At 44.8% G+C, this 13,592-nt stretch overlaps 5 protein-coding genes across 5 annotated transcripts; 4 read left to right on the top strand and 1 right to left on the bottom strand.

Annotated features, from left to right (window-relative positions):
• Positions 1–13: 13 nt before the first annotated feature.
• IL334_004143 (uncharacterized protein) lies at positions 14–3,172 on the top strand (the record flags this gene model as incomplete). The annotated part of the gene is made up of 6 exons (XM_062935866.1): positions 14–98; positions 560–1,664; positions 1,722–2,507; positions 2,565–2,638; positions 2,697–3,049; positions 3,122–3,172. The coding sequence occupies 6 exons, from the start codon at positions 14–16 to the stop codon at positions 3,170–3,172; spliced, it is 2,454 nt and encodes an 817-aa protein (XP_062791917.1).
• Positions 3,173–4,107: 935 nt separating this feature from the next.
• On the bottom strand, positions 4,108–7,253 carry IL334_004142 (uncharacterized protein; the record flags this gene model as incomplete). The annotated part of the gene is made up of 11 exons (XM_062935865.1): positions 4,108–4,299; positions 4,351–4,438; positions 4,573–4,659; positions 4,707–4,812; positions 4,866–5,304; positions 5,433–5,792; positions 5,988–6,120; positions 6,237–6,549; positions 6,768–6,849; positions 6,918–7,169; positions 7,224–7,253. The coding sequence occupies 11 exons, from the start codon at positions 7,251–7,253 to the stop codon at positions 4,108–4,110; spliced, it is 2,082 nt and encodes a 693-aa protein (XP_062791916.1).
• Positions 7,254–9,198: 1,945 nt separating this feature from the next.
• On the top strand, positions 9,199–10,920 carry IL334_004141 (uncharacterized protein; the record flags this gene model as incomplete). Its single annotated transcript, XM_062935864.1, has 10 exons — positions 9,199–9,218; positions 9,277–9,332; positions 9,401–9,709; positions 9,753–9,841; positions 9,972–10,021; positions 10,077–10,097; positions 10,140–10,330; positions 10,385–10,528; positions 10,650–10,784; positions 10,829–10,920. The coding sequence occupies 10 exons, from the start codon at positions 9,199–9,201 to the stop codon at positions 10,918–10,920; spliced, it is 1,107 nt and encodes a 368-aa protein (XP_062791915.1).
• A 633-nt stretch (positions 10,921–11,553) lies between these two features.
• IL334_004140 (tubulin alpha-1A chain) lies at positions 11,554–12,037 on the top strand (the record flags this gene model as incomplete). The annotated part of the gene is made up of 4 exons (XM_062935863.1): positions 11,554–11,571; positions 11,634–11,652; positions 11,710–11,765; positions 11,819–12,037. 4 exons carry the CDS (start codon positions 11,554–11,556, stop codon positions 12,035–12,037), a joined length of 312 nt encoding a protein of 103 aa, XP_062791914.1.
• Positions 12,038–12,063: 26 nt separating this feature from the next.
• On the top strand, positions 12,064–13,305 carry IL334_004139 (tubulin alpha-1A chain; the record flags this gene model as incomplete). Its single annotated transcript, XM_062935862.1, has 5 exons — positions 12,064–12,386; positions 12,437–12,595; positions 12,645–12,703; positions 12,830–13,122; positions 13,177–13,305. The coding sequence occupies 5 exons, from the start codon at positions 12,064–12,066 to the stop codon at positions 13,303–13,305; spliced, it is 963 nt and encodes a 320-aa protein (XP_062791913.1).
• Positions 13,306–13,592: the final 287 nt, after the last annotated feature.

Genomic DNA, 13,592 nt, shown 5'->3' with positions numbered 1-13,592 from the left:
CAGATATACATCAATGCGTGTCACCTTCATCATTCTACGCGTGGACGTTAGACCCACCAAAGATGACGGAATCAAAAATCATACATCAACGATGACACGTGAGTGCCACTTTGATGTAATTACCGGTATCACCGGGGCTGACCCTCTTTTTGGATATGTTTGCATGTGGTAGTAAGTTACTCGAGTAATGTTCTCTTTGTTTCTTGCCATTTTCGGCAATCGGACCTGATTTTAGGATTTTTATCATCTCATTGCGCATGCGATTGACGTCATCCCGTGATTGTCCAAATCAATAATAATGAAAATATACCCAGAACAGGACCTTAACCAACTCCCTCTGTTCATATGTATTTTCCCTTACATTCCCCCCCCCCCTGTTCGTTTTTTTTCCTATTGAAGCATCAAAGTACAGGAGAAATGTCTCTCATGTTCATCATCATCCCGCTCTTCGTCATAATAGTAGTGTGATATCCCATTCCCCGTTTTCCCCTTCCCCTCATATCTTAAATACATATAAACCTTTGAGACCCCCTAACATACTCTTGTTTCTGCCCCTCAGAAGAAAGAAAGCATATACACTCGAACGAATATAATCAAAGCTCTTACCCAAAGCTTTCTTTCAGTCGACAACTTCAATCGTCGACAAAACCCTTCATCTTTGACCTCGTAAAGTCGTTCAAAACGGCGTCCGAAGCTATCCAACTCGGCCTAGTAGGCCTTCTCACACGGCCAGTGATCAAAGCTGTCTTCCCCTCTGAAAAGAATATAACCACATCTGATCAATCAGGATCAAACTCCAACTTGGCAGTAGAACAAGAAGAAGATAACACTCCTTCTCCAGCTTCAACTGAACTAGTATCACCTCAATCGACCGAACCTTCTTCACCTGTAGTATCAAGTTTACCACCTGCTCATACGAGTGTACCTCCTCTAGGTGGATCGGTAGCCAAGCAGTTACTTAAGCAAGCACAACAGCATCAACAAGAACAAGAACAGCAACAGGAGAAACTTCTTAACCCTCCCCCTGTTTACTATATTGGTCAACCCATCTCTCAACCAATCGAACAAGAACCCACAGAATCTAGGTCAGTCGAACAACAACCAACTGAGCCCCTGAAACCGATCACAACTGAACACGCTTATTTACCTCAACTTTATACCCAACAAGGTACACATCCAATCAACATGGCCGTCGTCGCTCATCCATATCAAGAATACAACGATCTTGGCACAGCCGGTAACGATTCGGTTCAAGATCACGACTATGGCTTATCTGAAAAAGCTCGAAACCTCGACTTGAACGATCGACCTTCTAGCCGAGCTACTCACCGGACCAACCGAACCACCCAGACTCAAGGTCAAGGTCAAGGTCAAGCTACCAATGAACCCGAAGAGGAGATGTACGATCGTCCTTCCAGCCGAGCAACTCATCGAACCAACCGTACCGCTCAAACCCAAGGTCAAGGTCAAATCCATGCCCATCATATCGATGGACCTGTAGATGTGGCTGATGAGAATGTCGATCTCGTCAATCAACATCACAATGGTCCCGCTTTCACCGAAGACGGAAGAAACCAGACCAATTTAGCCTCAACTGTGGATGACGAATCTGCCCAATACAGACACGAGGCTGACTCGGAAAGGCAATCATCCGAAAGACCCGGGTAAGTTTGATTATTCTGTTCTATGGCATATCAAACCGATTGCTGATACGAATTCAGTTTCCCTTCTCGGGCTTCTAGATCTTATGTCAAGCCTATCCCTATCGTTACCACTTACGAGCCCGAGCTTCCTGAGGCTGCCGCCATGAGACAACGAAAATCTGTCGCTGGATCCACCAAAGCCCCAAGTGTCAAAAGAGCTTCTTCAAAAGCTGGATCCGTTCGATCTAACAAGGCTCCTACCATCAATGGCGACCACCACACTAGACCTGCTTCCGTCAACGAGCATCACGTTCGATCTCCATCTGCTAACGGAAACTATCAAGATCAACAACATGTTCGATCACCTTCAGTCGCCTCTGTCCGACGACTCCCTCAAGTGAACGAAAGGGAGAATGGTTTCCACCCTGGTGAAATTCTTACTCACCAAAGACAACACGAACTCCAAGGCGGTAATCAAGGTGGCAATCACAGAACCTCTCTTCAAGATCAAGGGCCTATCTCTAGAGACCGATCTACCACTTTCGAAGAACCTGAGCAACATCGAGTTGCTTCTCCTCGACCTCAATCCGCTTTCGGTTACAGACCTCAACCCAACCTTATGGCTATCCACGAAGGTGATCGACCTGACTCTAGACTTGACCGACAAGGTCAAGGACAGGGTGACACTCGAGCTGGTGCGTTGAGCAGAAACGGAACCACTTTGAGCCGAGCCGGTACTCTTGGAAGAAACGGTACCTTATCTCGAGCTGCCAACGGCGGTACTATTGGTGCCAGAAAGGGAGCTTTCGGAAGAGGTGCCGGTGCCTCCATTGGTACCCAACCCGAAGAAGTCCTGGGTAGAGAGTGAGTCGAAACTGTGATTATAATTGTTTGCATTGAGCTAACCGATTTCGATATTAGTGATATCCATCAACGAGCTGAACTTTCTGAGCGGATCCTGGACGATGCTACCCTTCGAAGACTCTCTACCATGGGTATGTCTCCTCTTCCGTCTCAATTTTGCACAAAGAATGTTTGCTTACTCCCCCGCAGAGAAAAGGGACGCCAAACGACTTACCAAAGTTATCAAGGCCGAAGCCAAATCCGAGAAAAGAGCCGTTGAAGGTTCCATCAAGGAGCTCGAGAGACTCACTAAACTCCAACGAGAAGCAGCTTCCGCCGAAAGAAAATCTCAACTTCGTCTTTCTAAATGGACAAGGAACGAACACAAAGCTCGATTGAGATTCCTCAAAGAGAAAGAGAGGTATGAAAAAGTGGAAGCGGACTTGAGAAACGCCGAAAATGACTATGAAGAAAGAAGAGATCACGCTGCTGGTCTTACTTCTCAAGTAGCTGAGAAGACCTATGAACTTGACGATGCTAGAGCTCAGAAGGCTGCCGATGACGTGAGTATCAGTGTTCACGACTTTCCCCACCTTCTAGATGATCAAGCTAACCACATGCAATTCGATTCATAGCGAGAAAGAGAAGTCAAACTTCTTGCTCTCAAGAACCCAGCTCACAGCTAGTCTGTAGTTGTCTTCACCATCTCTCGATCATCTCGTTCGCCATCTCTTTTGTCTCCCTTATACCACTCGGACATCTTGTATCCTCGTTTACTTGCTTCCATCATCGAAAATGGGTGTATGTAGGTCATAAAACCCATATCATTTTCTTTTGTTTGTCTCCTATCTCCCCGTTTTCTAAATATCAAATAAAGTAAATACACGATTATAATAACCATTTATTCCTTTTCTCTACTTGTTCTCATCGGAAATATCATCATTGGAAGAAGGGGGAACAAAGTAAAATTACAGTTTTCAGTCATCTGTCACACTGGAAAGATATATAATTTTGGATGGAATTCTCTTTATCAATTTCTTCTCTTCAGCGGAAAATCTATATTACACAGTCATATGAATTCTCATTTAATACACCGTCTGGAACTGAAGTACCGTCGACGAAAACGTTATTCTGCTTCCGTTAAATCCTACAATACCTTGCTTGCGGAAGGGAAAAATGAACGATCTACCCTATCGCGTGAAGAATAATCATCATTTCATGCATGATAAGTAACAACGAGAATGTAAGATTATGTCTTTGGTTTCTTTGCTATTTTCAATGTATCCACAAAACCTCTTTCTTTCTAATTCACATTCCTAAAGGTAATCAATCGATGAAAAGGGCAGCAACCACAGAAAGATAACAATGTTATTGAAAGTAAATTTAATTAGGGGAAATGGTTTTAATGGTGAGGGCAAAAAAATCTGATGATGAGAATCGTAGTTCGGCTAATATGAAAAATGTGAAAACGGAAAGGAAACATAATATTGTCTATATACATGAGTTGGTTTGTGCATATGTGATGTGTCACAAGGAGAATTGAGAATGATTGTTCGTTAGCAGCAAGGAATGAAAAGAGGAAGACAGAAAGCAGATGCGAGGAGAGATTGTTTCATATCTCTTATTTGGGACCGAGTTCAAGCTTGAGTTGAGCCACTGCCTCCTCCAAAGAAGGAGGGTCGAAGTGAACTTCAAGTTTAGGGGCACCACCATGGCCCGAAGCAGCAGCTTCTGCTTCTCGCGCTTCTCGTTCAGCTCTTCGCTTACGGGCAGAGGAGAAGTCTGGCGCGGACAGATTGAAGAATACCCAAGGCTAGTTAGACTGGATCAGCCTAAGATCCTTCGTAAGGGGAGCAATACTTACGGGGACACAATTGGCAACAGCTCTTCGCATACCGGTAGACAGACATTGCAGACCGATTTGGTAGGCAGCTGAAACATCAACAGGTAAGCTAGGAGTTATCAAAGCATATTCGGAAAAACTTGCAATTCATCCAACCAAATCCTTCTCGAGGTATATATCGGAAGTCCGTACCTTGATTTCCGCTGAGAAAGGTCAGTATAGCCCCCATGGATCGTAACTCACTATTCCGCATCAACCATGTGACTGAGCTCTACAGCATCGAATTTCTCTGGGACGATACCGTTAAAATCCACAAAGGAAAGCGTCATCCTGTAGCTGGGTCAGCAAAGAACGATATCTGGTAATGTCAAACCTACATATATATCCATCGATAAGCCAATCGGGCAGCGTCATCGAGGAAACCGTATCTCTCAAGACCAACCCAAGCCATGATTTGATGAGGTGGCCAAGCATATGGGTAATCTAGAAAGAATTTAGCGCCTAAGGCAATTTTCGCTCAATCGAAAATGACTTACCCCATTGTCGATTTGGCCTGTCTAACGAGATTATACCTCGAGATTCCTCTGTACCGGATACAAGACCTCCCGCTACTTCAAATTTGGGAAGGGCGGAGTTGACAAGTCTCAACGCCTGGTGCTCACTAGCACATCCTGCCCATAATGGCCAAAGAGTGGTAACAGACTCGTATCGAGCTTGTTTCTTCGCTTTAGTGTCGTAGTCAAAGTACATGCCATGCCCTTCATTCCAACAGTACTCGTCCATGATCTCTATCCTTTTGTATGCACGCTCTTTCCAGTGTGCGGCCGTCTGTGTGACAGACGTTGATATATCTCTGTGGGCTCCAGGCTCGAATGCTTCAGGAGTGACTGGCCAAGGTGAGAGAGGGAATTCTTCTTCCAGCTCCAGTTCGCCATCGAAAGCCACTTCAATCGCAGAGCCGATATCCATTTCGTACTGTACATCAGCCAAGTTCGCGGATAGTCGAGACTCACCTTATATAACAGAGAGTTGAGATCGACGGTGCCGAGATCGGCACACTTCTTATCAAGTCGATAAGAAGTATCGTGACCAGATTCTCTTACTCCTCGGTCGTGCAAGAAGTACTCGTCAAGCTCAGGCTCTTGAATGCTAAAATTATTATATCCCTCTATATACTCGTTGACAGAGATACCAAGTTTCTGAGCAAATGGCTGCAGGATATGAGTGAAGTGGGTAGCTTCGGTTTCTGGTGGGATACCAAGACCAGCAGGTCGGTATCGGGAAAGTCCAGAAATAGGATCAATTGATGGTGTGGACATCCAATACGAGTGGTATTCTTTGATAGCAGCTTGAATGACTCGCTTCAACCATGATTTGTTCTCTTCCTTTTGAGATCGGTCGAGCTGATTGTAGATTTGTAGAGCGAGATCGGTGAGGAACGGTGGTTGCGATCGGGCCAGGTACTAAAATGTCAGCGCTGTTCACGTGGACGTGTACTCACGTAGGATCGGTTGCCGTTGAGCACTTTATTGTAATGCTTGATTTCGAACAAGCAATGATCTACAATGCTCTTCGCCAAATCCATCTTGCCGTCGACAAGTAAACCCAAAGCCATAAAGTACTGCATGTCAGCTAGTGGCCCGACCTTTCGAACTTACACTATCCCATCCGTATTTCTCGTTGAACCGTGCTCCAGGTACAATGAAAGGAAGAGCTTCCAGCTTGACCTTTCCATTTGCGTCGACTTTGCGATCCATTGCCAAAGCCAAAATACCGGGTTTATCATTCAAGCTTTTTACAAAGGCGGGATCATCGCACTTTAAGGGTAACATTTCTACGGACAGGTTGAGGTTGGGTTTTTGAGCAGAACTAACAGGTCAGCTACTTTGTTGCGATAACCGACTCACATTTCACGGTAGTGTGCAGCCATCTCCTCTTCACCATGTGGAATGTAGATTCGAGCTTTGGAGTGTTGGCTTCGATTCTTTGGATCAGCGCAAGCAACCTCGAGGCCTTCAGCATCGATTCGTCTGGTGAGAGCGTTCCAGAAAGAATTCTTGATCATTCGGGAGAGTCGATCGACCGGGTTTTCAGCAAGACGAGCTTCATCGAGCACGATACGTTTTCTGCCATAGTCTCGGGCGAGAGCTAATTCTTGCAGGAGGTTGGAGAGCATATAGGTTCCTCGAATGTCAAATGTCTTGTGAGCATTGGAACTGGCTGTTCCGAGCGAAAGCAGTTTCGGACCGGAATCGTAAATTGAGATTTGAAAACTAATATCAGCTCAGCCTGACAAAAGGTAGACTCACTTCCTATCAGTATCCTCTTGCTCAAGCACGATACGCATAGTCTCTTCAACATCAATTAAAAATCGTCGAGGGGCAGATGCCGTTGTTTCGTCTGTTTGTCAGCTAAACTTCGAGCGTTATTGAGCTCACCATGAGATAATCGTCGGTTTCTGGAAATATTCTCACCACCCATTTGAGGGGGACGTCTTTTAGTGGTTCCAGCGACGCCAGCCTGACAGGTCAGCTTAAGATATCGCAAGTTCAACTCACATTACTGAATGTTCTAGCTCGCGTCCACACCTCCGCACCTCCATAGTATTCATGTGGCTCAGAATGTACATCAGGTAGTTTCGTCTCGACATTGGCGAGTTTGCCGAGTCTTGAAAAAGGAGGAGGAACAGGAGGGCTTACAGTACCGTTGGTCTGAGGAGGGGGCGGTTTGATACCAGCTCCCATAGCGGCGAGCGGATCCGCTACAGAAGGGTCGGTGGGAGTGGTTGATGCTGAAGCCGCTGTTGATGAGGGAACGTCATGGTCGATGAAGAGAAGATTCTTCGGGATGGGAAGCTAACAAAGTAAGCGATATCCTGATACATCGTGACTTACAGTTGCCTTGTTTGCTTGAAAGTCGGTCATGATTATTAATGGATTTTGTTTCTGTTCTTTCAGACGTAGGTTGCGTATGAAGTGGCGAAGTGGATAGAGTTGATTCGTAAATGAAACAGGTCGTGTGAGCTCAATTTATAGGCGAATATTGAGATGCAAGTTTGAATGGAGGCGAAATATCGATTCTTCAAGCCAAAGGAAGCGAGAAAATTGAGGGTTAGCGAAGACCTCTTGGAACCGAATGTTACTATTGAAGATGTTTCCGGACCGATGTTATTAGCTCTACTGACAATAGCTTCGACAACAGAATCTTTCTGCTTGGGACGAAACGAATATCGAAAGGGGTGTGAAAGGATATCGCGCAATATTTTGAGGAGTGAAAAGGATGGGAGCAGAGAAGTCACGATGAAGCGTTACTCAAGCGAGCATGCACAAATGATTTCAGCTCGTACATGTGATGATTTTTAAGCTGCAAAGTTCTGGGAAATCCTCGGGTTACAGAAGACCAATGAGCAAAAGGAATCGGATGACAAAGGTTGAAAAGGATGGTATACCAGAGCAAACGAGACAAGGAGTAATCGTCTAATGTGGATCAGAAGGTGATCACAAGTCCTACCAGCCTTCGACGTCAAAGAGGAGACAAAGAGTCACACAAAGAGGGATGATCTGTGTCTTTGAATGCACGGCGATGGCTCAGAAAGGAGAAGGGGAAGGGGAGTGATCAATGTGTTTTCAAACATTATTTACGGATGATCGACCTCACGGAATTCAATCGAGTCCAACGGGATCGAATAATCATCTTGTGATCGGAGAGAAATGTTTGGGGATGGATATAAGACACAGAGCAAAACTCGATAAAAGAGGAATGGGGCACAAGAGTGACAGGAAAGAAGACGAGACGCCACGATGGACGGAGCTGTCACTCACCTTGGAAACCTTGATTCTGTGTATTTCTGAGCTGTATTGATTGTCTTCAGAGCTGTTCGCCAGGTACAGGGTGGAGCGAGTAGTACTGTTGGTGAAAAGAAAGGATAGAAAGAAGTCAATTCAGCTGGCTTCACGATTCAACGCGCAAACGGGAAAGAATAAGGATCCTTTGTGCTTAAGAGGTCGAAACAAGCCAACTCACATCGAGGTAGCCAGCACAATAAGTATTTCAGCGTGCACAGAATGCCAAGCTGAAGCTGTTTACGTTGTATTGAGATACGATAAGCTGAGAAATCGATATTAAGAATGAATGAGTGTCCGTTGTTATATAACGTAGATTGGCGAATGACAAGTGGAGGAAGGTTCGTTATCCGGTGTTATCTCTGTGGTGTTCGTCAAGGTTCGGAAGGGGTCTCAAGTCGCGTTTGAACTGCTGGAGCAACCTAAAAGAAACCGGGTTGCAAAGGAAAGCCTTTGTAGTCGAAGGAGAAAGAAGTACGGAGGTATGTACGTGCTTCGGTCGAGTGTAATTTGATGATGCTGGGTAACAAAGTAGGATAAGAAAAGATGACTTGGGTTAAGATGATAAAATTGTATGGAGCTTAAAATGAGAAGTGACTTTGTATGGACAAAAGACACGTTTTGGTAGTATGATGCAATTTTACACGCACTAAAAAAGGTAAAATCATCCGAAAATTAGATCATTGGTATTATTGTGCTTTTACAGTCAATCCCCTTTTCTTTGTTGTGCGACGACCCCATCTCCATCCGAAATGCTCGGGTAGCACTTTCAGATCACATGAGCACACAGACGACCAGCAAACGTCCTCTTTCCTTCATGCATCCGACCCGATTGGCATGAGCATATATTGTTAGAATTTTGCACCATGTTGCACAAGTATCGCCACGGTTTGGAAGAACCCTTGCCTGAAAGTCGGTTAGATTCCGGCTATTGTTTTGACGTTTCATGCATTGTTACTTGTGTGCTCATTGATTTCAGTTTAACAATTGATCGCATATTCAAAGTGCATATCAATCTGCAAGGAGCATGTCATTCAATCCTGTGTGGTGAGCCAGACAGCTTGTACAATGATCTTCTTGAACTGATCCGCATGTTCATACGTAGGGAGCTCGTTGAACCGTACCTAATTCAATCTGGTTTATATCGAGTTCCTGATCCGAGTAAGTAAAATCAGTGCAGGTCATATGATTCTGAGAGATCAAACTGAAATCTCCCCAAATTGTGTCAGCATACGGAAGATATACTCTCCCAGCTCATCCACCTCATTTACCTCTGATTGACGATCCGGATGTGACATCAAAGTATAGGCGAATATTCTTGCCACCATACAGCGATTTCAGAACATATAACGAAGCATACGATTCTACCAAGATCATCCATGCTGAAGATGTACAATTGACCACAGAAGAGATTATATCCGGTGTCAAAAGAGGTGGAAGATGGGTTTGTTATAGTACTTGGGAAATCAGGGATGAGCCTGAAAGTGGGTGGGAAGCTGGAGGTAGAGGAAGGGGGAAAGATATCGTGGTAGTTCATGGTAAGTTCATTACACCATCATATATGTACTGAATATATCTCAGGACTTGGGGATTACGGATTGAGGTATACACCTCATGTTCATCACTTCCTCAAAGCTGGATTCAGAGTGATGATACCCGATTTACCATCTGTAAGTCATGAAAGCTCACGGCAATGGCTGACAATTACAGTATGGTAGATCAACGGGCGTTCATTCATATCTACCTTCTTTTCTCCTCCTTACTGCTGCTCTACACGTAGTCTTGACTGATGTGGTACAGCAAGATTTACTTCAAGGGAAAGATCAGAGGAAAGTATTCCTTTGCGGAGCGTGAGTGTTCCTACTAAAAGTATTTCAATCATTCGGGCTAAAGCCGTTTTTGCAGATCGATGGGAGGATGGACTGTGTGAGTAAAAGTCTGCCGAAGACTGTATGCTAATTCTGCTAGTCTGTACTATCTATTGAAATACCCTCCAACGTCTTCTTCCTCTCACGTTGCTTCTCAAGTGTCTGCAAGCGATAACTCATTACCGCCTGAAGGTTCCGGGAAAGGTTATCATAACCTCGAGCGCCCAAGTGAAGAAGAAAAAGCACGAATACATGTCGCTGGAGCTTATGTACTCTGTCCCATGGTTGAAGGTGACACTATCCCTCTTAGGTCTAAATTGCGGAAGCTGATTCGGTAACATATAGTCTCAAAGGAATCCAGACCATCAAAATTGATCGAAAACATCGGTCGCGTCATAAAATCCGTTGCAGGCCCTTTACCCTTTGCCAAAGGTGTGAGGGGTAATGTATCCGATGATCCACGAGTAGAAGAAGACTTTGATTCTGATCGTAAGTTCAACTTGTTATTAGTGTCAGTTGATAAGATAAGCTCTTTGTTATCATGGTCTACTTCGGATCGGGACTGGATTTGCTGCTCTGGAAGCTATGAACGAACTTGATCGTCGAGCAGGAGAGATCAATGTTCCCATCAGATTGGTGCATGGCAATAAAGATAGAGCAACAACTCATATTGGAACTCTGAAATTGTTTGATCGACTGCCTAACGAAGATAAAGAGATTGAGATATTTGACGGATACGAACATGGTGAGTGATATCAACTCCAATAACGTTGCTGAGAAATCTATTAGTCATGCTCAAAGTTGGAATAGACGCCAAGGATGATGAGAAGAGACAGAGAGTGCTCGCAGATTGGAGGTCATGGCTGTTACAGCGATGTTAAGGCATGTTTTGGTCATGGCAGATATTTAGATTGATATCTTATATAAGTAGATGGGATGCATGTTTCATGAAGTGCCACAAACTTAAAACGCCGATTTCAATCCTGTAAGAGTGCAGTGGTTTTTTTCATATAAGGGTCGCGTCGCTTCTTTTAATGCTGAAAGTGTCCGTTGGGCGCGTCAACACCACCCCATTTCAAAAGAGTACACACGAAATCATTCAACTCTGCTATCACTTCGATACTCTCTCTCTCTCTCTCTCTCTCTCTCTTCTACTTTCATCACTTATATATCCCACACTCCTTATATTCCCCCCAACCATCCACTTCCCACCCTAGAGCAACCAACACCGACACACCTGTCAGTCTTATTTCCCCCACTTGGTGAGTTTCTCACACGTAAGATCCTCGTGGCAAAGAATCGGAACGGGATAAAGCTGATAATTGGTTCATTCCACTCTCAAACTTTACGCACGATCCTCCTTTTCACAAAACAAAAACCCCAATTACAACTCGACATCTCTTTGTCGTGTCTCTCCCATATCATCACTTCTCTAATCGACTCATATAATCTTTCCATAGTCGACTATTCTTCATTTTTAATCACTAACTTTCTTACAAATCCAAAACAGCAATATGCGAGAGGTTATCAGTGTGAGTTCACAACAACCATTTCTTATCGAAAAGTTCTCTTCACTGACTGCTGCCGCTCTCAGGTCCACGTTGGTCAAGCCGGTATGTTTTAGCATGTGAGAAATGGGGAAGGATAAGGCTGATTCTGTTCTCGTCCAGGTGTTCAAATTGGTAATGCTTGTTGGGAGCTTTACACCCTTGAGCACGGTTTGAGCGTGAGTTCAAGCTTTATGAGAGAAATTTATTGTGACTTACGCTCCACGCTTAGCCTGATGGTCGTCTCATCGAGGGCACCTCCCACGGTGGTGATGATGGGTTCTCTACCTTCTTCTCTGAGACCGGTTCCGGAAAGCACGTACCCAGATCTCTCTACGTCGACCTTGAACCCAATGTCATTGATGAAGTACGAACTGGTACCTACCGAAGTCTCTTCCACCCTGAGACCATGATCAGCGGAAAGGAGGATGCGGCTAACAACTGTGAGTAAGACTGATGATCACCAGTGTTGCTGACATGCTAGACGCCCGTGGTCACTATACTATCGGAAAGGATCTTGTCGATGGTGTTCTTGAACAAGTTCGAAGACTTGCCGACAACTGTTCAGGTCTTCAAGGTTTCTTCGTCTTCCACTCTTTCGGTGGTGGTACAGGTTCTGGTTTCGGTGCACTTCTTATGGAGAGACTCTCCACCGATTACGGCAAGAAATCCAAACTCGAGTTCTCCGTTTACCCCGCCCCCAAGATGTCTACTTCAGTAGTTGAGCCTTACAACTCGGTCCTCACCACCCACACCACTCTTGAACATTCTGATTGTTCTTTCATGGTTGACAATGAAGCGTGAGTGGGAAACATTGAACGTGTCGATCTGTTCTGATAATTGGTTGCAGCATCTACGACATCTGTCGACGAAACTTGAACATCACCTCTCCTTCATTCACCAACCTCAACCGATTGATTGCTCAAGTCGTCTCTTCTATCACCGCTTCTCTTCGATTCGATGGTTCACTCAACGTCGACTTGAACGAATTCCAAACCAACTTGGTTCCGTAAGTCATGTATGATTAGCTCATCGACAGCTTAGCTGACATATCGCAGTTTCCCTCGTATTCATTTCCCTCTTGCCACTTACGCTCCTGTCATCTCCGCAGAGAAGGGTGAGTGAAGTTTTAAGAAGGAGCGTTGCTGATATTTAGCCTTCCACGAGTCCAACTCTGTATCTGAGATGACAATCTCGTGTTTCGAGTCTAACAATCAAATGGTCAAATGTGATCCTCGACAAGGTAAATACATGGCTTGTTGTTTGCTTTACCGAGGAGATGTCGTTCCCAAGGACGTCAACGCCGCCGTTGCCAATGTACGAACCAAACGAACCATTCAATTCGTTGACTGGTGTCCTACCGGTTTCAAACTCGGTATCTGTAACGAGCCTCCTGCTCTCGTTCCAGGAGGTGATCTCGCAAAGGTCTCTCGATCTCTCTGTATGCTTTCCAACACCACTTCCATCGCCACCGCCTGGGCTCGACTTGACAACAAATTCGACTTGCTTTACTCAAAGCGAGCGTTTGTCCATTGGGTAAGTGAATTCCCAAGTCGAATTTGAGCAGAAGCTGACTACTGTCTCGTTTAGTACGTTGGCGAAGGTATGGAAGAGGGAGAGTTCTCAGAGGCCCGAGAAGATTTGGCCGCTTTGGAGAAGGATTACGAGGAGGTTGGAATCGACTCTGTGGACGCTGAGGAGGAAGAGGGTGAATACTAGATAGAAATAAAATAGGAAATTTCCTTGAATTTAGGGCGGATTAAAACAAAAGTTCTTTTAGTATGAAAACCTTTCTTTGTGAAATATACCTCTTCATTCATTGCTAGTATAAAGACCTCTTCCTCTTCTTTACCACCATTCCTCTCCTCTTTTTTTATATTCCCACCCCAATGTTTTTATGAAGGATCCACGATTTTAATTTGATACATGGCTGTTATCATTGGTTCGCTTGCGTTATCAGCAGCCTGATCAGTACTCCTGATGAGAGCCCATAGTTTATGTGCTTG

This window comes from Kwoniella shivajii, chromosome 5 (genome assembly GCF_035658355.1).
Source record: "Kwoniella shivajii chromosome 5, complete sequence".
Taxonomy (NCBI): Eukaryota; Fungi; Basidiomycota; class Tremellomycetes; order Tremellales; family Cryptococcaceae; genus Kwoniella; species Kwoniella shivajii.
Note: the sequence above shows the minus strand (reverse complement) of the source record. Positions and strands in the feature narration are given on the sequence as shown.